The following is a 25,257-nucleotide window of genomic DNA, read 5'->3' as shown; positions in this document are numbered from 1 at the left end:
AAAAAAAAAACAGATGCATACTGTTGTAGAGGTCTCCTTCAGTTCAAGTCTCTCTGTGTCTAAGGCCACATTGGACACATCCAGTCTGGCAATTTTAATCTCTTTGGTCTTGCTGACAGAGTCGGCACTCTTTTGCGTGTCAGAGCTCGAGGCAGTTGTGCTGCTGTGTGGGGCACTGGACGAAGTTTCCTCTCCAGCGGTGCCGCTGGTCTCGGAGGGCTGGCTGAAAGAAGTTGAGGCCGATGCTGCTGCAGCCTCCTGGGCTGTAGAGGGTAGTGTGCTGTCTGAGGGCTGCTGCTCTGAAGCTGTGGTCTCAGCCGTCGGGGAAGACTGTTCATCTTTAACTTTTTCTTTTGGTGCTTCTGTCACAATTTGTTCAGGTGTTTCCGTTGGAGGAGTCTCACCCTCTAAATTAGACACCTGTTTCTCCTCAGCTTGACTCTCTCCAGTTTTTTCATGCATGCTAACCTCCTGTTTCTCATCTTTTTCTTCTTCCGTTTTCAACTCCTGTCCTTCCTGATCATTTTTATTGCCTTCATCATCTTCATGTTTACCTTCCTCCTTTTTTAATACTTCCGCCTCCTCTCCGGCAGCAGCAGAAGCGTAAGAGGACTCCTCTTGGCTATCATCAGCATCACTAGGATGGATCTGGTCGCTAACAGACGACACGTCAACCAGGTCCTCATTGAAAACAGACGCTCCACCCAGCACACTGTTCTCCAGACAGGCTGCAGTCTCAGGGGAGGCTTGGTCAGTCCTACCTTCATGTTCTGAAACCACTGGCACTTCTGTGTCTGCTTCATTTAAAGAGTCTTCTGTCATGGAGGTTGACGATTGATCTTTGTTGTGTTCACTCTCACATTTTTCACCATCTGTTGGTGTTGTAGCAGAGTCACCAACCACTTCTACTGCTTTTGTGTCAGCTGCTTCAGGCTTGTTGCTAGTGTTCCTTTGTAGATTATCATTGTCCTTATCAGTGGAAGACTCAGTCACTGCTTCCTGCTTATTGTTCTCTTCACTCAGTTCCTCTGTGTCAGTTTTTTGTGTCACAGCAGCTTCAGTCTCTTTTCCATCACCTGAGTCATCTTTGGAAGAACCCTGAGCCAACCTCTGCTCTTCTTCCTCGGGCCTTGCCAGGATGTTGGACACAGTGATGGATGCGTGTCCCCTTTCATCAGTACTCTCCAGCGGGCTGGAGGGGATGGTGGAACTAGATGCTGAGTCAGGGGACTTCTGGGACAACTCGTCCACTGTAAGCTCAATGACAGTGGAAGGGGCCGCCTCCTCTGCAGGTGGCCCATTAACGCACTCCGTGGTCTCAGAGCTCTGGCTGACACCAGAGACGGTTCGGATTGTGCTGAGAGAGGCTCCAGACTCCTGTCGCTGGTACTGGCGGAACATGCGGGACAGATTCTCCTTGTGCTGCTCAAAGGTTACCTGCAAACACAGATTATATGTTCAAATGTATGAAACACCAGCAATCTACATAATTGGTCCATCTTTTAATGAAACCATAGTTGCTAATTTAGGTATTACTGTTACAGTTTTGGCCATCATTTCAACTGGTTATGATAACTTTTTACTTACCAAAATAATTGCTAAGATTTAAGAACACAGTGTCGTCCCTACAGTAAAGTCTGATGTGCCAAGAAACAAACACACACACACAGTCACACAATCAAACAGCTAAAACTACAAAAATAAATACACAAATTTTAATAAAAAGGAAATATCCTTTAGGTGAATTTTCTGCAAGACTGTTTTTTTTTTAAAGAAATTATTAAATGTTGCACCAACAGGACATTTGAACACGACCTTGCTATTTAATGATACATGTCATAAACCTAGTAAACAATTCGCTTTTAGGGGCTACTTCATGATGTACCACCAACAATTCCAAAGAAAATTACAACTAATTCCATGACACATTTTCATATAAACCTGTCTCCTGCTCTCTAACTGATATCCACTGCTTCACACTTTCACCCTGTAAATAAAAGTTGCTGTTATAAGCTTGTTACTACACCGGACCAAACTGTGCCACATTTAAAACTTTTCCCTCTCTCTTACATGCAGCTGCCCACGGCCTATTAACCCCTTTCAGTCTTCTTACCATCTGATATGGGTAGACTAGACTGCTAGTCTATAACGACAATGGTCTGCAGTGGCATTTGAGGAAGAGCCCATCCATGTAAGCAGTCATAGATTAGCAGTAGATACTATTAGTGTGTGTCTGCAAGCTGTTCTGAGTGCGTGTCCAGCATCGGCAAATCCTCCCACGCCTAATTTAAGACCCTACATTAATCACTGAGCTTGGAGGACAGAAAGTCAAAGATGGGTTGGTGGTTGGAGGGGGGTTGAGGGCGGACTAGACCCACTTTGCTGCTTTTTCACCTGAGGCTATTTGGACAGAAGGAGAGAGAGAAACAAAGAAAATGAGAACGCCGGAGATCAAAAGGAGAGAAAAAAAATAAGAAATTGCAGAGGAGGAAGAGGAAGAAAGTGAGTCATTGAGAGCGCAAGAAAGGAAAGGGAGAGAAAGAAGCTGATTATTTGTAATTAATTAGGCGTTATTGTTCTAAATTAGCCTGCTACACGGGTGCTCATTAATCTTCTGTAGTGGGGAGCAGTGATTGGTAATCCATAGCTGTTTTCTGAGTGCACAGCCTGTTCTAAATGCACCAGTAGTCCGTCTCCTTCTCTCTTCCTCCCTCTTTCCCACTGATCACACAGCAAGACCTTCTACCCCATTAGTTTGAGCTTAATTTGACATTTAGCATTTTTAGCAATTAAAAGGCTGCATTCAGAGTGCACTGCTATGGAAATTATGCGAGAGAGCGGTGCAGCATATAACGTCATGGATTCAGGATGCAGTCTGTACATTAAGATGATGTATGTTGGCCTAAAACGCGGCTCTGCAACAGATCCAGTTACCATTAGACGGCGATAGAATATGTCTCTGTGGTTTTTAAAATAGCGTTTAGCCTTGCTACAATATATAGAAAACTGCCCTGGGTGGCTAAGACATCAGCGCTGATCTAATCTAATTTCATTCTACTCCATGACTCGGCCTGGCCTCAGTGGGGTATGGAAAAATGTTATGGTAATGTACAAAAACATGGTGGGCTTTTCTAATGTGACAGGTAACATGGTATTAACTGGGCACAGCAGAGCCAGATCATACTGAAGATTTGAAACACTTTGGAAATAGGACACATTACCGTAAACAAAAAGGACACTGCAGTACTTCAACAGGGCAAGTCTCTGTTGGCTCATGGCCCATAATATTTTTCCAACAACATAAATATATCACAAAAACTTCCCTGCAGTCAAACAACGGCTACGATCACACTTTCAAAACAAGACAAATCTTTTCAGAAACTTCAGTAGAACTTCCATTGTCCCCGTGTCTGAACTGTACAACTGATCCAGAGTAAGCAAAGGGTCAACACCACAACCTGTTAGGTGAGGGTCAGGGTGGCAAAGCGGTGATCTTGGGGGACCCCACAGTAGGAGCATGGGAGTCCGCATTTAGATCAATAGATAGCAAGCAACCACAAAACAAAGGGGAAATGGGGAGGGCAGCGTGTCTCTAATCCGATTAGCTAAATGCAATTCCTCCTCCAAAATCAATGTCATCTGTAACTGCTGTGCTGGCCATGCGGTTTTGCTCTTGTTCACAATATCTTCCTTTCTCACTCCTTGTTCAAACATTTTTCTTCTTAGTTTTCTCCTGCTGACCCGATCCAGTGATATGCCTCTAGTATTTACTGTATCTGTCATTTCTATCTTCGCTATAGGAGGACAGGCTCGCACAAAGATTATGTGTGCTAAAATAGCTTTTAGCCAAACAAGCAAATTCACAGGAAATCCATCATTTGATTATAATACATTGCACTTTGACATTTTAATACTTATTTTCAAATTATAAGATGAAAGATCAAATACATAAACACTAGCACTTGCGACTGGCTTGCTACGACAGAACATAGACAACACTTGATGCATGGCTTTTATCTAGCATTGGCTTTTCAGTGTATTCGCTTTCTCCTTTCTTTGTCTACTTGTCAATGCATCTACCTGAAACTCTTTGCCAAGAACAACAGCTCGAGTCTCCCGTGTTAATGTCTCAATAAATCCAGGAGGTAAAGACCGTATGGCCAAACTATTTAACTCCAATATTTGGCATTTCATCATGAACTGACAAAGGCCGAACTGATAAACGTAAACACCAACTGTAAAATTAGCAGATTTTTAAAAATACCTCCATGTATATTATATTTTGTCAAAGATCTGTCGGCTCATTTTCGACTCATATTTATCTTTGTGCTAAAATGTCTGACAGGAGTAATGAAGTTAGCTGACAGTGGGAGTCTGAAGGACAGCGGGACCTTCACGCCCCAATCTCTCTCTTTTGGAGATCTCCTTATTCTCAAACTGATTTGTGTGCAGAGATGGACGAGGGGCACCTTGGGTGGGTGTGTGGGTTGAAAGTGGGAGGGCTGTTGTGTCAGCATGCCCACCTGCAGGAACATCTGTCTGTTCAGAGCGATGCATATGCAGATACATTTACTTGCTGATGACTGACATAAAAGGATATACTGCACGCATACAAACACACGAGCATACTTACTAAACACACACACAAACAAATACACAGATCTTTTTCTAATTTCAACTTCTCAACAAGCTAGTCTATGCTTTGCCAGTAGATAACAAAATAAAACAAAACAAATGAAAATAAAACCTGGGGTGATCAGTAAACAATCTCAATCTACAACTCCCAGCATAACTAAACTCAATTAAACTTCTTACACTTACAGAATGGGATGAAAAACTAAAAAGATATGAAATATGGCCCATATATTTCTGTTTGCTGATGGGCTCCACACAACAAGAAAAATAAGTAAAATTTGACAAGCACAGTTGCTCATCCTGCTCTACCATGAGTTTCTGGCAGGTGTCAGCCAATGAGGATTTTTATGGAGCCAAAACAGACAAAATGCAGGAAAACAAAAACAAAAAGGTACGAGATACAAAAAGGAATAATATATTAAAAGGAAAAAGCTGAGATTGTGAAGATTGCTAGAAGAGACAATTTTTTCTTCTTGACTCACAAAGAATGTTGCATTGAAAATGTTGCATTCAGCATTAAACATATTATCTGTGTATATGCCAAACTGACAATTTTAGCATGGTTGACACAAAGCAAACTAAGCCATGTAGTCCATGTAAAGATGAAGCGTGTATATATGTATTTGTGAATGCATATATGCACTTATCAAGGAGGCTCCCAGTGGGCTGGTTGTATTTATGAGGCCTTGTTTCTCTGATTGTTCTTGCATGGTTCCGATGAATATTCAATGGGATCGGAGAGAAAGGCTTACTCGGGCCCAAGAGAGAGGGAGGGCAAAGAGAAAATGTGCCTGGTAACTCACAGTCACACAAACGCAGACACAAATGCACGCACAGACACACACACACACACACACACACATATACGCGCAATCACGCGCACATACACAGCCCTGCAGCAGTGGGAGGAGAGAGCAACAGTGACAAACAGCTTTGGTGCTACAAAGGTGGCAGGAAATCTATCAAACAGGACAATAAAATTGCAATTGAGTTTCTTTAGCTTTTTTATAGCAGATGCATGTATCTTGGTGGCTAGCCCCCAATGCAACAATCTGATTCACAGGCACTGTGTGTGTGCGTTTGTGTGTGTCTCACATCTTACAAGTGCATGGGTTTATTCACACACAGCGTATGTGTGAAATTCTGCTGTTAGGTGAGTGCTGGGTATTGTTACTAGAGCCAAGAAGAAAAAGCATTAATCTTGTGCAATTATGGGAAAAGAGGCAATTACAGGCTGTCGTGTGCAGAGAAGAACAAACACTTTCTGCACGACACCACATCGCTATGTTTTAAAATGAGACACCAACACACTGCAGCTTTATGAACAGGTGAAACCAGAACAAAACTTTAAAAAGGTAAAACTAATTCCTTTTGATTAGATGTCATTCATGAACATCTAAAATCTCAGATTAATAATATATTTGCACCAGCGTTTTTTTTTTTTTTTTTTTAAATCACTACCCAACAGAAATATCACAATTTTATTTTTGATCAAATGCTTCAACTGGGGAGTAATAATGGTAATAATGGTTTATAAATATATCAGTGATGGAATGACAGTACAACACAGTAAAGCACGCAGACATCTGCTTTTACAGTTTCACTATCACTGTATTGAGCAAATAGTTCTTGCAACCACCTCACACCAAATGCTGCCTTTGACCGGCAGGGCAGAAAATTTCCTTACAACTTAATGTATACACATTTTATTTTCCCTTCCACTGGAAGTTAGTTTCTACAGTGTTCACAGGAGAGGGGGACATGTTGGGAGTTTAGGGCATCTAGCATACAACACACACCATGGAGCTAACTGCTGCCCTCACGCTGATCCTCTCCCATGCAGTCTGTCTGTGCCCCCTACTGGTCGCCAGCACTCACAGCATCCCACAGCACAGTGAAGCGTCTCATATCACGAGCACTTCTTTAACTCAACCTTCAATCTGCCAGGCTTAAAAACCCCCCAGACCACAATCTGACACCAACCTCAATTACTTCACTGCTTTGGAACAGAGTAGCGTAATACGATATCAACACTGAATTTCTAAAGCAGTATTTTGAATTCAGCTTTTGGAAATAAGAAGTGCCAGAAGTTTATTTTTATCTGTGCAACGTGAAAGAAAGAGACTCTATACATAAATAAAGAGTGGAGGGGCTGGTGGATTCATTCCCACTGGTTTATACTGTAACTAGCTTTTAAATTATAATCACTGTATAGCTTCCATAAGCTTAATCTGATGGGCACTGAGAGGCAAGGTTCAATTACTACGCTAGCCTACACTGCGAGACAATAATGCTCTCTAATTTCTTACTTGATGAATTGCATTATGTCAGGTTCAAGCTAAACATATGGGTGACAGAGCTGATGGCTTTGACTGAATACTGCTGTCTGTTTGGCTGGAACCAAGCTGAGGGAGCAGGGCTACAGTTACAGTCACGGGGGGGGGTGTTTAGGCTGACCATAATGCAGCAAGATTTGAGTGTGTGTGCAAGTGTGTGTGTATGTTCATGTGGGTACTACAGAGAGATAAATAGTGTGTGATTTAAAATGAAAAGAAACAGAAACGGAATAAATTTTTTTTTTTTTTTTTTTTTTTAAATTGTAAAAATGAAACAGATGGGGAGAAAGACGAAGATTCACAGAAAAAGATAAACAAAGCTGCGTCTAACCTGTGTGTGTGTGTGTGTGTGTGTGTGTGTGTGTGTGTGTGTGTGTGTGTGTGTGTGAGAGAGAGAGTGTGAGGCATGCATGGATTTAATGAGCGCTCTGACCTTGGAGTGGGTGATGGACAGGGTGTCCACCCAGACGCGCCAGCCACCCCACTCATATTTGATGGCGTGGTAGAGCAGGATGCGGAAGATGGCGTACACCATCTCTGTGATTTTCTGCTCCTCGCTGTTTCGCGGGTTGATGAAGCACAGAGAGAGCATCCACTCCTGCCACACCGAGCACTGCAGCAGGCTCCTGAAACAAAAAGTACTCGGCGATGAGAAGGTTGGTGTAGTGCTGAATGTGAATCCCACTGACACGTAAACACTGTGTTGAGTAGTGTGTGTGTGTGTGTGATGTGATTCTCTATCCTGTGAAGTGGCTGAATTCTTACCTGCGGTTCTCTCGGCTGTTATTGAACAGTTTGATCATGTCTGACAGAAAGACCCGGCGCACCTCCATGCTCTCAGGGGATGGGGGAGAGTTCTTCAGCAGAGCAGCTATTACCTTCAGAATCTCTAGAAATATTAACAGAAGCAAAGCCGTTTTGTTCAAGGACTGAAATGAAAAATGTTCAGGGAGCCGCAAAAATGAACATAACACGGCCTGAAAATATACTGATACTTTATCTGTTATAATGCATGTCTGTGTTGTCCATTTTGTAATATAATACATTTCAGGAAGTTGTATTTTCAAGGATTATAATAAAAAAGTTTGGATTTGGAAACATCCAACATTCACTTGCTTTTTGGATGCCGATGGGGAAACTGCACAAATCAACAACGAAATCATACATTGGTCTCAACATGTGCAAATCATTGTGTCACAAACTATCTGAACTCCCAGATGTACACACCTAAAAATCCGCGCCTTTGGTAAGAAAAACAGAACAGAGGAGTATAAAAAAGTCTGGGCCATTGATCTTTATTATACTGTAATGGTTTTGGTATCGTTTCAAACAGAGCCCGAGTCACAGGCCCTTCTGGAAGGCTTGGCTTCGGTTAAACCGAAGAGACTGACTGTTTAGATGAATTATCTAGACAATGTCAGTGTCCATTTGCTTTGAGTAGAGAGACGGCAGGGCTTGGATTTCACTTGTCTCTTCAGACCTTGGCACTAACCTCTGCCCCCTTTGCCCCAGCAGACGGTTGTGTTGTTTCTACGCCTTAGTCACTCAAATTATGAGTCGCTGAACCTTTACCGCCAGAAAATTACCCCAGCATGTACCGGGAATGAGGATGGAGGGATGGCGTATTCCCTTCTTTTTTCCATTTGCTTTTGGTTCCTTTCCCTTGAGTTAATTTGAGGGAAACGGTACTTCCTCGGTTTGTTTGATTGGCTCTGACGTTACTAAAGACTGCAATCAGGGGGCCATTTTGGGAGTTTGTCACAGATTAAATCAAGAGAATGCACGGCAAAGGAGAAACAGACCACCGCTCTATGTTCCATAGAATGTGCTCACATGTACAAACCCATACAAGGTTCCTATGATATATATCGCCTGTCTAGGACGGTTGGGTAGGAGAGTTTTTAACACAATAAAGGCTTAAGATAATCAATGTGTGACTGCAGCAGGACCTTGTCAGATTAAGGCTGGTTGGAAGTAAACCTTGGTTGTGATTACACCAAGTGCTTGGATTTCAAACTGATTAAAGCTGTTTTGCAAGTGTGTGCACAGAGGTGCAGTGGTATGTGTGGAAGCACCGGTATAAAAGACAGAGGGATGTTTTCTTTTCTTAGCTGAAATGAATACTCAAGAGTTCACTATATAAAAACATTTTGTGAGCCGACATGAAACCAGAGGTAACGGCCTGAAAATATAGGATGGGAACATTGATCTAAGCCAGGAGTTTCAGCCAGCTCAGATTGTTTTGTAATGATGCACTGGTAGAAAAAGTAAATGCAAAAGAAAAAAAAAAAAAGTACGTGGGTTTTTAAATATACTTTTACATTAAGCCATAATTTTATTCAAAAATCTCTGTTTAATTATGTTATGATCAATACAAGCAATTAAATCATATTTTTAATTATGAATTTTTAATTGTAATTTAAATGTTATTTTAATATAGAATATAAAACATTAACATGATTAACATTAACATTAAGTTTGATGGTAAAATACGAAAAAAGATAATTACAAAATATTGCAACATTAGATATTTACTCCACAATGTACATACAAATACTGTATCAATATTATACATATGAGTTAAGCAAATGCTGAACAATTAAACTCTAAACTCACTTAAATGCAATTATATAATTGATTGAATTCATTAAATGCGTAAACCAATATAACATTTCTTACACACTGAATGAAGTCCCGTTATAATTTCATTTCATTTATCATTTCTTTTATATGTAAATTAATCCTGACAATAAAACTAGCAGATGTGTGTATTTGTCACACAAAGCATTTGTTCCATCCTCATGCTAGGCTCACTTGGTATGAAAATACCCTCCGGCTGCTAAATTTATGTCCTTCATTTGTTTGACTGTATATAGAGATCGCACAGTTCCGTGGGGAATATCCTTACAGTGCAGTATAGAGCAATAGGTATGTAGAGGGTACGCTGCAGGGGATGATTTAGGAGAGTAGTGTGGCGCAGAGGAGGCACTTACGTGGGTTGAGAATCTTCACAGTGGAGTCGGGGTCCGGATGCTGTTTATGGATCACTTGAGTGCAGATCTGCTCTGTAAGGATCTACCACGGGACAGAGAGGGGTTTCAAGTCATAAATATCTACATCGGTCCTAACAATAACAGAGAAACAAACCCCACTATGGATACACATAGCTATGTATATGTTTCACCATCATGCAGTATATTGGGGAATAATTACAGGTGATCAACTATGGAATTTATTGTTTCATGTATTTCATTAAAATTTCATATTAAGTTGGAAAATTTGACAAACGTTAGCGTGCAAGGCACAAACTCAGCAATATAGTGAATCATACACACAAAATGCATATAAAAAATAAATACTGGCAAATAGTTTAACACAGAGCTTAGTATTGTAGTTCATTGTTGGCTAGTATGTTCAGGCCGGGAGAATGAACGTTGGCAGAGCTCTGACCTCGAAGAGCACGTTGTAGGTTGTCATGGTGAACTGGCTGGAGTGGAGCATCAGGCGTTCAGTGAGCAGAGAGAAGAGGCCGTGACTCATCATGACCTCAGACTTCCTCCTGATCAGGAGGTCAAAGGTCAGTAAGTAAACAGCATCAGCATTTGCGATTCCACTGTTGAGAAAATAATGCAGCACCTCTTCTAAACTGGAACATGCTGCACTGTACAAAACTGGCTTGACATCAATGCAATTTATTTCCAAAGTAATTTTAAAATCATATTGAAAATGTCCTTGAAAAATCACACATGTTGAGAAGCAGCAAGGGGGGAAATCTGGAGGTTCTGATGAGTCAAATAATTACAGCAGCTGAAATCTGTAGCTCCAGCTCACATTTGACATGGAGGAAATGAAAAAGTGAATCCTTGCTGACTAAGTAAGAGGAGTGCTTCACTGAAAAGTCTTTGTCACTTTCATCTCTCATCATGCATCACTTCCAATTTTAGCATGGTAACTCAACAGACTGTGGACAGTTTGCAGATAGCTTTAGGATCACAAGGCTTAAAAGCTGTTACTGAAACAGGACAAGAGTTGCTTCTGGTGCTCCTATTTAAGCAGAGGCCGCACACACTACACTGTAATGGTTGGTCAGAAGTAATAATGAACAATTAACGATTAAATTTGCAATATGACCTGAATTTCATCAAGCATTTCCACCCAAAATAGCTCAAAAGAGACACAACCGTATGAAAAGAATACTCGAAATGAAAATAAAGGTGGTTTGCTGAACTGCATGGTGATTCATTTTTTTTAGTTTATTTTGACAGTGACGCCTGCAGCTAAATTGAGTATCAACATTAACATGACCCATTTTGAAAGTGTTTTTGAAATTTTGCTGTATAAGTAGATTCCTACAATACAATAATACATCATTATCATTAGGAAACTGACCTTCTTCTTTTAAAACGTACATGAACTTCGTAAAACTGAAATAAGTAGCCACAGAAACCACAAAAGAAATTTGAAGAATGAAAATTATGGAATCAACGGTAAAATTTATCAAAATGTATAATGTAATTGGATGTAATGTGACATAATGTAATTTCAGTTATTTCTTCATTTTACTCATGAATGTATGTTCCGTTACATTTTTAACACACTGAAATACAGAAAACACTATAAACTATAACGTGTATAGTTTGGGAAATAGTGATAATATTTTAACTTTGATATATTACTTACTTCGGTGACAAATGTTTCAGAAAGTAGCCCATCACTTTGAGCGCCTGCACTCTTATTCCTTCACTTTTAGAGGCCAAGAGTTTGTAAATCACACTGTGAAAAAGCAAAATCACATTCAATTAAATACATTTACAAAAATTTTTTTTTTTTTTTTTTTTTTTTTTTAAAGTGACATTAGAAGTTTACACTTAACATCTGACACACTTGTAGTATCTATTTAGAGATAGTAGTATTGAGTACACCATTTTCTTGCCAAACATATTTCTTTTGTGAGAAACAGAATTTGATGTGTTTTAAATGAAACAAAGAAACAATGAGCCCATTTTGCATCCACAATCTAATGTGTGACACAAGACGAAAAATATGACAATTAAAATAATCAGCTCCAACTGTGACTCATTTTTTAATTTGAGCAAAAACATACTGATATAACTACAAGCACATTTGCAGATAATACAAACAGCGATCGTTACCGAATCCCATTGCGCTGGTCAAAGGCCTGGACCATCGACCCAGGATGTTCAGACATCAGAGCCACTAACAACTGCAGCACATCCATGAGATTGTCATCCTGTTGGACAGAGAGCAACGGCACAATTATTGCATCTACTGAAGCTGAAGTGAACCAGATTTCGAGAGTATATCTTAAATTATGAGGAACTTGTATTCAGCTGAATATGTCAATAAAAGATAAAAGGAAAATATATACGCAGTTACTCATTGGTATTTATATTCCTGCTTTGTATATTAGTGGCAGTAGCAGCAGTAATGAGAGAAGGTAGTAAAAATCCAGTAGAAATACTGGAGTCCATCACAAGCATCTGAATTACAGTATGTGCTCTATAAAATGAAGGGCTTCTACATGTGGCTGGCTTTTCCAGGCAGTTCTGTAATCACCCTTTATTCTTACAAGGTTCACTGTGTTACTGACTGATCTGACTGATTCATTTGTTATGCGTCACTCCACTGTAAACAAAACCACCTCTGTCAGGACATCTAACTGGCAGACGTGGAAAAATAACGAGGAACAGAAATGCTGCCTTTAGCAACAGGAACTGTTTGCTCTTGCTCTGCACATCAGATGGTGGGAGGACAGAGTGCAGTTCTGTGGTGTCATGTCGCCATCTGGTGGCGAGATATCTGCTGCATGAATAACGGCGTGCATGCCTACCTCATGCATGGTAAGGAGGTAGTTGAGGATGCTCTGTAGCTCGTCCTCTTTGACTCCATGATCCTGGAATACAATGACAGATTAATTCACAGTTGTTTCACAAGAGTCAATATGTTTTACTCTCTACATACCACTACCCCCTGACTGTACATGAAGGCTAATCACATCTGTGTGAAGCTATTACACTTGCTTTGGGAGTGAAGGTGACAAACAGTTAATTAAACTAATGGCGACTTTTTAAAATATGGTAGATTCAATGCTTTGGAAAGTTATTTTAAACACAAGAAAAAAAAAATAAAAACAATCCCAAGTAATGTGAATATGATGAGCAAACAGTGAAGCACATTCATCATTCATCATTCATTTCCCTCTAACCTGAAGAAATGAGGCATGACAAAATCAAGCAATACACAAGTAGTGGTACAACCAAAAATCACATCAAAGCATAAAAATCTCATTAGTATCCAGTCAAGATGTTGCTCTCTATAGAGAAAACCATTGTTAAAGCAAGAAATGATCAGATTGTTAAAAGTGTTATTGAGATTGAATAACCTTTTGATTAACAAAAAAATATCTACAGTCTCCACATATACATTATTAACAGCACAGTGTTAACTGCATGCTCTCAAGCATAGTGCATTATGTATGTAAACAATCCAACTGCAATCAGAAAGCACCAGCAACAACACATATTTTACACATATCGCTAACGGAACCACTAGTGCACATAACTTTGGCATCCAAATGTGCCACTTTCTAAAGTGAATCAAGACTTTTTTTTAGGAGTGGGGGGTGGGGGGGGGGTTCTGGGACCTGGACTTACTTTCATTATGAGCTGTTTGACAAACAACAACAGAAAGGCTCGCAGAGACAGGATCTCCTTCTGGTTTGGCCTCGGACCATCTGAAAAATCAAATAAACAAACAATGGCTGATGATGTTGATAATACCTAATGAATGAGCAGCTGAGCAGGAGCCAAATTTATTAAAAAAAAAAAAAAAAAAATTCCTTCTTTTTTTTTTTTTTTCTTAATGTGTAGATGATTTGAAGAACTTGCAGTGAGAAGTTGTGAATATTAGTATAGTCTGTGTTTCTATATGTGATTCCATGTTTCTGTGTACAGGCGTGTGTGGATGTGAAATCTGCCTTTACATGCAGATACAATGCAAGATGAGGAGTAGTGACACCATACAAGAGTAAAGTGCCATTACTGAATTACAGAACATTATATACATCTTCAGTGAGGTCCAAAAGTCTGAGACCACGCTCCCAATAAATTGAATGGGAAAGTGGTCTCAGAATGGGAAGTATGCAGTATATATACAAAATATGTAGTATAGTATATATAAAATATATCTCACCAAGGCCTTTGGGGATGACCCCACTGCGGTCCTGTGGGTTGCCAACCCAGTAGTAGAATTTCAGTGTATGCATGACCTGGAGCACAGTGCCCACCCTGCGAATGGCGTTGTAGATGGTCACTGTGCTGATGAACTCTGTCGCCAGGTAAGTGTATAGTGTCAGTTGCACCTGCAAAAGACAGAGCACACAGGAAAATGCACATTACACACGCACACTTGATAGTTTGAGTGGAATAATCCAGTTTTAGTGTGTCCTAGCTTTTTGCTCCTTGGAGAGGAAAGTGGAGGCTTCTAAGCCCATAAGGGTTGTAGGCAAGCCACTCTCATTTAAATAGTCACTGAGTCAAAGATGAAGGGATAACCTTGAACTGTGAGCTGAACTCTGAAACACTGGAAAAGAAGAAGTAGGGCAGAAACATACAGGACAGGAGAAGGTAATTATGACTGTGCAGGTCTGTGTGTGTTCTATCTACATAGAACACACACGCTGCTTATCTCCATTTTTTAAAAATGGAACTAAAGGTAGAATAATGTGCTTCTGTGAAAGTGTGTATTCCTGTTACCTTGGCAGGGGCATGGATCCAGATGGCAGGGTTGAACAGAATGTGGTCACACAGCTGCTTGAGCAGCAAGATGCCATTCTGCAGGTTGCTAAGGTATCTCGAAAAGGCCAACACAATCTCGAGGACGGGCCGCGTCACATGCACCTTGGAAGACTGCAGCACAGACAGGGAGACAGGGAGGCACAAAGAGTCAAAATATGAGGTGAGAAAAGGGGAAGATAATGTGTCAGTGAAAGGAGTCAGGGAAAAAAAGCAAGTGGTGAATGAGGTATAACACAGAGAGGGGAGGGAGAGGACACGTGCACAGAAAGATGTGTAGGCACTCCCCTCCTGCCTAACAAGCACACAAGCCAGCTGTGACCTCTAAATACAGCTGAGGGAAAACAGTCTGTCTTATATTAAGTGTTGGTGTGTGCCTGTGTTAGTGTGTTTGTGGCGTTGAGGGACTCAAGATCAGCCTTATTATTTGTGCTGGGTTCATTATGAGTGCAGCTACTGGTACAGGAGGATGGCTCTCTTGTGTATTTCTTTGTTATCTGAACCAATTTGTGTTTGTCTCACCTTCTCCAAAGTGTAGCCAATGACGAGAAAGCCTTTGCAGGCCAGGACCTGCTCTTGCATAGCCACTGAGTTCTTCAAGAGCTCCATCACAAAGGACAGCAAAGTGCAGCTGAGAGACAAGACAGACAGATGAGACAGAGACAGACCAACAAAGACACAGACGGACAGACAGAGACAAAGAGAGAATGAGACAGTGAGTTAGACAGTGACAATAATCTATGTAAGCTGCTGACAAGGCCCTGGCTGTGAAGGGCATATCCTACATGAAATGTGATTGAATGAGGGTGTCGTGTCTCCATTGTGGGAGACGCGACTGGGAGAACAGATTCTAGCTAGCATCACCTTGAGGGGAGCAAATACAACAACACTGCAGTATACATATAAGATGGCCTCACAGCTTTCATGCTCAGCATCAGAAAGTCTGTAGAGCCCGTGGTACTGGACTCAAATCTGGGAAAAATCTTAAAAATCTTAAACGATAAGCCGTGTGGGTTGTTTGAGTACTGATATCATGAACCTTCATGTTAGCTTAACATAACAGAACTTACTTTAGATAAGTAAAATTTCCGTTCACCATTAAGATCAAACTTATCATTTACCTGAGGATACAGTGACGGTTGGTCCAGTGTCATTTTAAAAATAAAGTAAATAATGTATCCTTCAAATTGTCTCATTTTCAGTATTTAATTTCTGAAGTGGCTTGCGATATATAACTAATTCAATTAATTGCATCAGAAACAATAAACTTATGATAATAAGATTAGTTAAATGTTAATGGTTATGCAGCATAACTGGCTGTTGTCCCGCTTTATAGCCATTAAACTAGCAGCCTTATTATTTACAGTCTGTATGTTATATAGCATCACAATGGCTCAATGATACCGAACAAAATCCAGAACTACAGATTGTTCAGTGTGTGTGTGTGTGTGTGTGTGTGTGTGTGTGTGTGTGTGTGTGTGTGTGTGTGTGTGTTTACCAGACAGAGGTGTCCAGCTCATGGCTGGAAGGCTGGCAATAATCCAGCTGTGCAAACAGAGGGAAGAGGACCTGCACGCCTCCAATAGAGTGTATTCCACTCTGGACTGAGTGAGTCACCACAGCCTTCACGTCCTACAGAAACAAACACACATGGCCACATTTCACACATACATGGTCAGCATTTGTATGTGGGTCACACAGATATTTGCTCTGACAACCACAGTGATGAGCACAAAGTTAGCAACTGTGTGCTGACAGAATTTGAAAGTAGCTGCATAGTTACATAAGTCAGAAGCAAACAAAACGAGAAGACTTTACAGTATGCTTTTATCAGCTACAACCTGTAGTTGTCCCTGTTCCCATGTAGTCTAAACTTACACCATAGTTTTTTCCTTGGCAAAATACTTGAGAGGGTGAACACAACTCAGGATCTCAAAACCCAAGTATGAAGCCTTAGTGTTTGTTTTTTTTGTTCACTAATGATTTAAAAAAAAAATACTGACAAAGAGGAAAATATTGTCTTTTAATGTCTGGTAATGTGGTGCCCAAGCTGGTGTCAGTGTTGTCTGTTGCGACACCAACGGTGGCTTGGCAAAAGTTTTCCCTCTCTATAGGATTGGAATTTTTGAGCATGGCATAGCAAAGCTGAAAATATAGGTCACATAGTCATTCATATTTCACATTGCATGTGTGTGTTTGTGTGGTGGAAGGAGCATATGTTTGTGTGGCAGTAAAGCCTCCCTCACAAAGGAAACAAAGCATTGTCTTTGATGAGAGGGCATGAGAGAAAACTCAATTAGTGTTTCAGAAAAGACAACTCAAAGTGAGTGAAGGAACAGTATTGTGTAGTGTGGGTGTATGTATTTCTAAGCAGCGTATGGAAAACCTCCAGAAAGTTCACCTCCTACTTTTCACAGGATAAATGCACCATTACATGTATATAGTTCCAAACTAAATCTCAGTCCCATAGAAAGCTAATTCCACAATTAGAGCACCAGGATGGCATTTTTCAGCAGCTGCAGCAGTCTGGCTTGCTCAACACATTTGCACCTCTGCCCTCATGAGGCTATTAAAATGAAAAGATGCCAACTGGGCCACTTTCATTATTGCGCAGGAAGAAAGGAAGAGTAAAGAGTGGTACATACGGCACAGTGGGAGGGAAGGAGCAAGTATGCAGGTGGTGAATGAATCTGCACTGACATTGCTTTAAAGTTGGTGCAGCGTTGTGGCTTCAGCTTAAAGTTAAGTAATGGCAATTCCAGCAATATCAACTCCAATGGGAAGGGCTATCACTTGCTATTACAAGCACAATGTTACATCAAAGGCATCTTACCTGCAGCATGAGCGCGTGGGGTGAATGGACGAAAATGGAGGCGTTGTCCTTGGGGGAGGACTCAAGGCAGAGCTGAGCATCTGTGGCGCGAGGGTTGTATGTGAAGGCGATACTCGAGGACAGCTTGCCATCATACAGTAATGTCTTATGATGCTCCGCAAACAGCAGGTCACTCTCAGCCTTGTACTTGAATGTGCCCTGGGTAGGAAAACGTCGAAGAGGAGAGAGAAAGAGGTAGTGGAAGACAGCACACAAGTTGAATAATACTTCTCATCAGCCACTACAGAAAATGTGTCAATGTCTGTATTTTACAATGCTCCAAGATATTAAAATAATACATGGAAAACGCAAATTGAAAATTATTACGAATTTCAGTTGATTTTCAGCATACTTAATCTGCTCGTGTAAACTGTTATGCGTCTCTGTTAAATGGTACTATTGCACAAATGCCTCATGCTGTGTTCTTTCCGACCTGGTAACCTGGACCCAGCTGATAGATGGCCAGGATCTGAGCAGCACTGAGAGCCTCTCCAAACAGGTAAACTGCCCCCATCTGTCCACAGAACACACGGTTGGCATCTGCCGTCTCTGACGATCCCAGGAAACACTTGTCAAATGTCTGTAGTAGTGGGGGGGGGACAACAACAACACAGATATAGATGAAAAGAAAGAAAGAAAGGAGGGAAGGCAGAAGGAAGGAAGGAAATAAGGAAGTAAAATAAGAAGGAAGGACAAACAAGACCAAAAATAACAAGAAAGAACAGAGGGAAAAGGCACATTCGTGTCAACACTTGCTATAAATGGCAACAGCCTCAAACTATGAGCATACTGTGGCTAACATGATAACGTCCCATCTTCCTCGTGTCATGGTCAGTGAGGCATAAGCAGAAGTGTTGAAAATGATGAGGCCACGTCTCAATCAAGAAGCTAATTTGCTTTCTGACATACTGACACTTCTAGAGGATTATAGCACACTGTGGAGGCATTTTCAGTCCTGAACAAAATTTGATTTAAGAAACCTCATATCTCAGCATGACAGAAAGCAATCCTGGGGACTGTGAGAGAGTTCATATGGTGATGTGAGAGAGGTGCAGTCTGTGTATGTAGTCATTTTCCACTGTGCTATCCATGCTAAAAGATGGAGAGAATGGTTTCACCCCCGAGCCCTCTGACAGCAAAGACTGAGATTAGATATATCTGTGAGTGAGGAGGGCATGAAGCGGAGGCTTTGCTTTTCGGTTCTGGTACAAACTCCTGCAGCAATATGTGGTTTTGAAATTGATATTCGACAGAAAACCTTTTCCAACCCGTATATGAACACACACCTTCTACCCCATAACCATTTTTCAATTAGATTTTGTTTAACAATGAAATATTACAGGTGGTTGTGGTGTCAGAACGTGTTCAAATTGCTGCTACTCACGTCACTGGTGTTGACAAACCAGGCGATGTCTCCAAAGGAAGCCAGTTCCCCGTTCACATAGCAGCTAATTTCACTGTTCTTCCATCGGTTGTAGATGTGAACAAGAGTCACCATGTACCACTGCAACAACAAGAAGCATGCTCTCACACTGGAAACTGCAACAGTACATATGGAGTATCAATCACACACACAACTAGATGTCAATAAGTCAGCCTTCGAGTATAAGCTGTTTAATTAGCCTCATTCCATCACATTTCAGGACTCAGTCCCCTCAAGCTACAATCCCACCTACTTCGGTTTCTAGTTTTCTCCTCAGCCTCAGACTACTGTTACCACAGTGAAATAGGTTATTATGGTTACCTCCGGACATGGAGGAACATGCATTAAAAATAGAGTGAAAAAAAATCAACTAAAATGAGTCCTCTGAGTCCTCATGAGGCTTGTTGAGGTAAGGTGATGCCTTCATGCCCAGGGGAAGGAGGAAGTTTCAAATTGTCCACAGGCAAAGGCTCTCTCTGACTGCAATGGTCTTCACTGTGTACTGCGCCTGGGAGGGACTGAGAGTACCGGATAATCCCTCTCTCCCAGCGCCCTCATTCCTGCTTCTTCTAGTTTTGCTTTTCCCCAGAGTAAAGTGAGATGTGACAGTTTTTTTTCATAGAGCAAGGTCTAGATTTATTGTGTGTGTGTGTGTGTGTGTGTGTGTGTGTGTGTGTGTGTGTGTGTGTGTGTGTGTGTGTGTGTGAGACTGATTATGTGTGTGCTGACGTATGATTTCAATGATCTATTTACAGAGAAATTTCTAGGATTTGTCTTCTTATGACCATGAATATTTGGTTTGCCCGGGTTACCAAACCAGAGCTTGTATTCTGTTTTGTGTTGTCTTCCTTTTGTACCTTCTGTGGTTTGAAGTCATACTTTACACAGTGCTGGAATCCTTTTCCCTTGGATTTTAATGAGGTCACTATCAAACAGCCGCCCACAAAGTGCGCAGAGTAACCTAGGCCTTTGCTGGTGCGGAAACTGAAAAGAAGGAAATAAAGGGAGAGCACAAAACACACAGCTTTAGTTTTTGCTCGAGGCTGCTCACTTTCATGCAGACTACATTCAAGGGCAACGTGGGTTATAGTATTTAATTTATCATGTAAACACTTTAAAAGGGTCTCAAAAGGATAAAGATAGCAAACAATAATTTCTCAACTTCACAGACTATTCCCATCATTCTCTGCGTCCCGGCGAGATGGGGCCCCTGCATGTGATTTAGTGAATTAATCTCTTTTTAAAAAGGGCAGAGGAGCTTTTATTACAGATTCTCTCAAGCAGCTCGTTGGCTGCCCGGCTTGGTTATCACTTTCACAGAAGCCAAAACAGATCCCTGCTGTATAAATTAGATTTCTGACAGAAATACATTTTTGGTTGAAAATAAGATGAGCAGGAGGCTTGATTTACTTGCTCCTCAGAGAGGAAGCAAAGAATGAGGAGACAGGAAAGATGGGGGGGGCGCACAACCGTTTTTTCATCTGTGAGGCTAGAAACATTTGCAGTACAGCTTTGGGCTTCAAACACATTTCAGTGGGGATGTTAACACTTAAAAACATAACTTCAATATTATCCAGCTGTGCAACACCACCTTTCATCTTTCATTACAGTACAATGTGCACTACTTCCTTAAGCATTTTCTTACATATATAGCATGTTCAAACAAAATGTAACATTTAAATGCCAAAAAAAGGGCAAAGGTTTAGGTTCACTGGTCAAATAACAGAGGTATATCGTTCCTATGTTACCTACCAGTACAGGTAAGGCTTGTCTTTGTCTACATTGATGTTGTTGAGAGGATCCATGCGGAGCCACGTGTGGAATGTAAACCCATTCTGGTATGGCCATTTCGCTATGGGAGGCAGAGCTATCGCCTGTTAGGAAAGAAATGACAGTAGAAAACAGGAAGTCACAGATGTATATATGGCTACCTTTGTATTGACTAGATGCAGTGAGCCTTTTAAAATAAACAGCACCTAATTAACTAGTATAGTAGGTCAGTCATGTCAATAGTCCACAAAAAAGGATTAAGCAAACAAATATGAAGCAATCATGGCCTCTAAGGAAAAGTTAGAAAACTATTATAAAAATATAATCTTTGTGTGCATGTGTGTGTGTGTGTGTGTGTGTGTGTGTGTGTGTGTATGTGTGTGTGTGTGTGTGTGTGTGTGCACGCATAATGTGCTCCCAGGCCTTCCTCTCTCATTAGCGGGGCAACACAGGAAGAGGAAGGTGCATGTGCACTTTTCAAACACTATGCTGTCAGACACAGAGGAGTTCTAACAGAGTTCAGATGAACCAAATCAGACCCAAACCCACAAGGCAGACTTCTGTACGCATAAAAACACCATCACCACAGCAAATGAAGGTTACATACAGAAGCTGGCAACCACCCACCCACACACACACACACACACACACACACACACACACACACACAATGTAAAGGGCCTTGCATAAACTACTGGGACATTAAATGGGGAACATTTTTACACAGAGGGAGGAAAAACGTCCTGTAAGATGGGCACTTAATGTAATGAAAAGTTAATTCATCTTCATGTTACAACTGTTCATTTGTCCTTTGTTCCTACAAACAGATAACTCCTAAAGACATTAGTCCAAAGACTTAGTGACTTAGTTGTTTACAACTAATGACTGATCGAAGAGTCATTGTGATGTACTAAGGTATGCGAAAATCCTCCTGAAATGAACATACTGGCATGCTACAACATGCTCTGCGGCAGGAAGAGGAAAAACAAGCGCATCTCTCAATGAATGTGGTAAATCATGCATGAGCAAAACAATGCTTTTGTAAAGTTTCAGTGCAACGAACACGAGAACAGGAGAGCGCAACACACTTAAAAAGAGCTGAAACTTTAAATTGTTTCTGATAGTCAAAAATGCGCTAAATAAGCTCTTATCCTGTAATGTGTCTGTATCACACTTACTACTCTTAACCAAAACCTCATCGAAAGTTTGTCTAAATTAACACATTGTGCATCTATAAAAAGACAGGAAAGGAGACAAGGTTGCAGCCGAATTTTCCCTTATACTAATGAAAAGGAACAAGGAGAAGTTTTGAATGAAATAATGAGCAGGCAAGGTAAAACCCAAGTCCTCAAAGCACGATTTGAATAGTCCAAAGCTGAACTGCCCCAACATGAGTAATTTAGTCAGACACACATTAACTATGCAGACTTAAAGAGCACATGCAAACACACATACTGTTTCATCAGAAAGCATGCTGTTAGACACAGCTCCATTTCTACATTCTTCACAACATTTCAGAAAGAGTGCAGAAGTCTTTGAGGTGTGAGGAGGGTCTGAGTCGTAATAGCAGACTAGAAAATAACTAAGAGAATGTGTAAAGCTTATCAATGAGGCAAAATTATATGGGTCAGTGAATGGCTGGCTCAGTGGAAAGCAGCTCAGAAAGTACGTATTATGAAAGGGATTCAGGAGAGATCACCATGCAGTATCTGAAGTCCTGTCTTTCTCCCTCTCATTAGTATTTTTTTATGAAATATTCTTTATAAGCTGAAGCCAAATAGATTTTTCTGTCCATATAGTGAAACACTGAAAACACTATGCAGTCCATTCTTTACTCTCAACTCTTGTTAGCTCATCATCTTTGTATAAACACAGTTAGGGAGTGGATGGGTGTGTTGTTTTAGTTGGTAGTGCAGTGGCACTGTACTCACAGCTGCATTTTTCCCTGGAAAGCTGAAGAAGGAGTCAGGACCGTTTCTGTGAGCCATGTACTTCAGCACTGACAAAAGCTTCACTGCATGACGAGGCTGAGGAAAAAACACAAATGCACAGGGATCATTTTAGGCAACTGATAATGTGGTATTAATGTCCAAACAGGCACACACACACAAACACACACACACAAAAGTTCCTACATGCAGCCACAAATTATTAAAAGCAGGTGAAACTTTGTTTTTGCTTGTTCTAAATTTACCCCTCAGACTCATTAGACTTTGACATCCAAAGAGATTTACTGAGCAGAAGACTTTACTCATGATCACATTATACAAGCACTTTGTACTGCAAAGTACACCCATTTAAAATATGTTGCTCTAACACACAGAATTTTAATAGTCAGATCAATATGAGTTAAAACAGATTTTTTTTTTTTTTTTTTTTACATTTTTCAACATGGTTGTAGTTTATTGCGTTCAGTACTATGGCACTTCATAGTTGAAGTTCTGCACTCATCCCATCCACCCTGTCTCCCCGGATATTTCACAAAAACAAAATGCGGAGCAGTGGTAAGAGCTGCTTGAAAGTGGGAGGGTGAGGTGAAATTTAGAAGCATAAAATCAACTTGCCCTATTTCCTTGACAACTTGATTAGCGTCAGTGATCAATGGGTTACTCTCCTTTTCTTTCTCGCTTCATCTGCCTCTCCCTCTGAGCCACTGGTTCTGTCTGGATGTAGTAACTTATCTTCTGTTAAGGTATCATACATCTTAAATTCACAGCGACTACTCTCTTATAGCCGCATTCAGCTCAGGCAGTCTATTTCTCATGTTCCACAACTGTGCAAATGCTACGTCTTTTGGCTCATATTGTTTTAATGTTATAGTAAATATAGAGTGAAAACAGTAACGTAAATTTAGAAACTCATGCATAATCTCATGGACCCCCTAATATCAATAATGTAGTGCTGCTCTGGATGCAGGAACACTATGGAGTAGAAGTCTGGTTTCACATGATTTATCTTGTCTATGATGAGGGCATTGGCCTGCGGGACGGCAGCAGTTGAAGTGTTGCTAGCACATTCCTCATGCAGGTCCCAGACGACAAAGACGGATCGGCGTGGCATGACTCTGACTCACCCACTGGCCTTCCTCCCCTTGTAGTTTGCTGAAGAAAAGCTTCAGCTCTTTCACTGTGATGCTGTAGCTGGCAAGCACACCCAGCATGTCCACAAGTAGGTCTGCAAGACAGACACATAGCAGAGGGCAGGGATTAAACACAGAAACATACTGGGTTAAAGAGGCTGATACGATACAATAATTTACTCTAAAAGTGAAAGGAAGCGCCAAGAAAACTTTGTGGATAGTATCATCCAACCTCAGAATTATTACAATTTTAAGTAGCGGTTTTCTTAACTAAATATTGCAGTGAAGCCACAGCCACTAGAACATATTTAAAAGAAAAGTAGGGTGAGCAGGACCCAAGTTAAAAAAACAGGAGACTTAAAATAGAGAGGACACTCTGGGAGTCCCAGCTACTGTGCAGCCTCTTTCATTAGTTATTACTGACTAATGATGAAGCATAGACTGACAGATCTATGACTAGAGTGTACATGCACTAGCCTTGATTTAGCCCTCCAAATATAAAGATAAGTATTATCTGGCTGGTCTTTTTCCAAATCAGCATGAAAACTCTGCTGTTTGGCTCTGCACTTCACAATCAGTGTTTCAGTGTTTCAGACAAATTATATGAAGAGAGGAAGAGACATGTAAAAATCTGCAACAAACAGGAAGTTGTTGAGCTTAAACATAAAAAAAAAAATAATAAAAAAAAAAAAAAAAAAAAAAAAGATTAATCTAAGAAGAATTTTAATCTGTAAATATCAATCAATAAAAAAATGTTACATGCTTCTGAAAGACTTTATTAACGAGTTAATAGACTATGATTTGTAGTGTGGTGAACATTACTATAACCATTCCCTTCAGCCGCCTAGTTACTGCTGGGCTATATCACCCTTGCTTGACTGCACAAACCCTCTAGGCCAGCGCTGTTCTGGCTGGCAAAAGTTCACTGAGCCGAACACTGTAGGATTAATTTGTAGTAATTTGCAGATGGGCAACAGACTAGACTGAGACTCAGGGGAGACTGTACAGGATGATTGTGTCCTCGCTCAGTGTAATACATCAGTGTATGCAACACTGGAGGATGAAACCATGAGGGTATTGCAATTAAAAGAAGGCTGGATAGGAAAATTGTAGAGTTAGTTATTTTATTTGTGATTCTGATCACTGATTCGTGAAGTTGGAATTCATGCGTTTGCTTGCTCCCTCTCCACACAGCGGTCAAAAGGTGATGGGGACTCAGTGATTTGTCTTGGTCAAGCACAACTCAGCAAAGCTTGCTGTCATGGGGGATTGGTTTGGTAACACAACAGAAAACACTGTGTCGTATGCCTCCAATGCAAAGTAAATCA

The 25,257-nt window shown here is 40.8% G+C and overlaps 1 protein-coding gene across 4 annotated transcripts in view; it reads right to left on the bottom strand.

Annotated features, from left to right (window-relative positions):
- The window catches only part of lrba (LPS-responsive vesicle trafficking, beach and anchor containing), a 179,846-nt gene that overhangs the window by 129,746 nt on the left and 24,843 nt on the right, over nucleotides 1–25,257 (bottom strand). For all 4 annotated transcript variants that reach the window (XM_023406305.2, XM_023406306.2, XM_087174014.1 and 1 more), the window contains exons 3-22: nucleotides 23,924–24,024; nucleotides 22,782–22,877; nucleotides 20,833–20,954; nucleotides 19,938–20,064; nucleotides 19,042–19,161; nucleotides 18,091–18,237; nucleotides 17,619–17,816; nucleotides 16,284–16,417; nucleotides 15,308–15,416; nucleotides 14,747–14,899; nucleotides 14,184–14,352; nucleotides 13,646–13,725; nucleotides 12,823–12,885; nucleotides 12,125–12,222; nucleotides 11,652–11,744; nucleotides 10,422–10,530; nucleotides 9,965–10,046; nucleotides 7,737–7,860; nucleotides 7,405–7,597; nucleotides 22–1,437 (exon numbers count right to left, since the gene is read on the bottom strand). In XM_023406305.2, the coding sequence (XP_023262073.1) occupies nucleotides 22–1,437; nucleotides 7,405–7,597; nucleotides 7,737–7,860; nucleotides 9,965–10,046; nucleotides 10,422–10,530; nucleotides 11,652–11,744; nucleotides 12,125–12,222; nucleotides 12,823–12,885; nucleotides 13,646–13,725; nucleotides 14,184–14,352; nucleotides 14,747–14,899; nucleotides 15,308–15,416; nucleotides 16,284–16,417; nucleotides 17,619–17,816; nucleotides 18,091–18,237; nucleotides 19,042–19,161; nucleotides 19,938–20,064; nucleotides 20,833–20,954; nucleotides 22,782–22,877; nucleotides 23,924–24,024 (3,734 nt within the window). The remainder of the gene's footprint in view (nucleotides 1–21; nucleotides 1,438–7,404; nucleotides 7,598–7,736; nucleotides 7,861–9,964; nucleotides 10,047–10,421; nucleotides 10,531–11,651; nucleotides 11,745–12,124; nucleotides 12,223–12,822; nucleotides 12,886–13,645; nucleotides 13,726–14,183; nucleotides 14,353–14,746; nucleotides 14,900–15,307; nucleotides 15,417–16,283; nucleotides 16,418–17,618; nucleotides 17,817–18,090; nucleotides 18,238–19,041; nucleotides 19,162–19,937; nucleotides 20,065–20,832; nucleotides 20,955–22,781; nucleotides 22,878–23,923; nucleotides 24,025–25,257) is intronic.

The sequence above is a fragment of the Seriola lalandi genome, unplaced genomic scaffold, assembly GCF_002814215.2.
Source record: "Seriola lalandi dorsalis isolate HSWRI2012SDOR001 ecotype SW California unplaced genomic scaffold, Sedor1 jcf7180002054301, whole genome shotgun sequence".
NCBI lineage: Eukaryota > Metazoa > Chordata > Actinopteri > Carangiformes > Carangidae > Seriola > Seriola lalandi.
The sequence above is the reverse complement of the archived record's forward strand: the minus strand, read 5'-3'. Positions and strand labels throughout refer to the sequence as shown.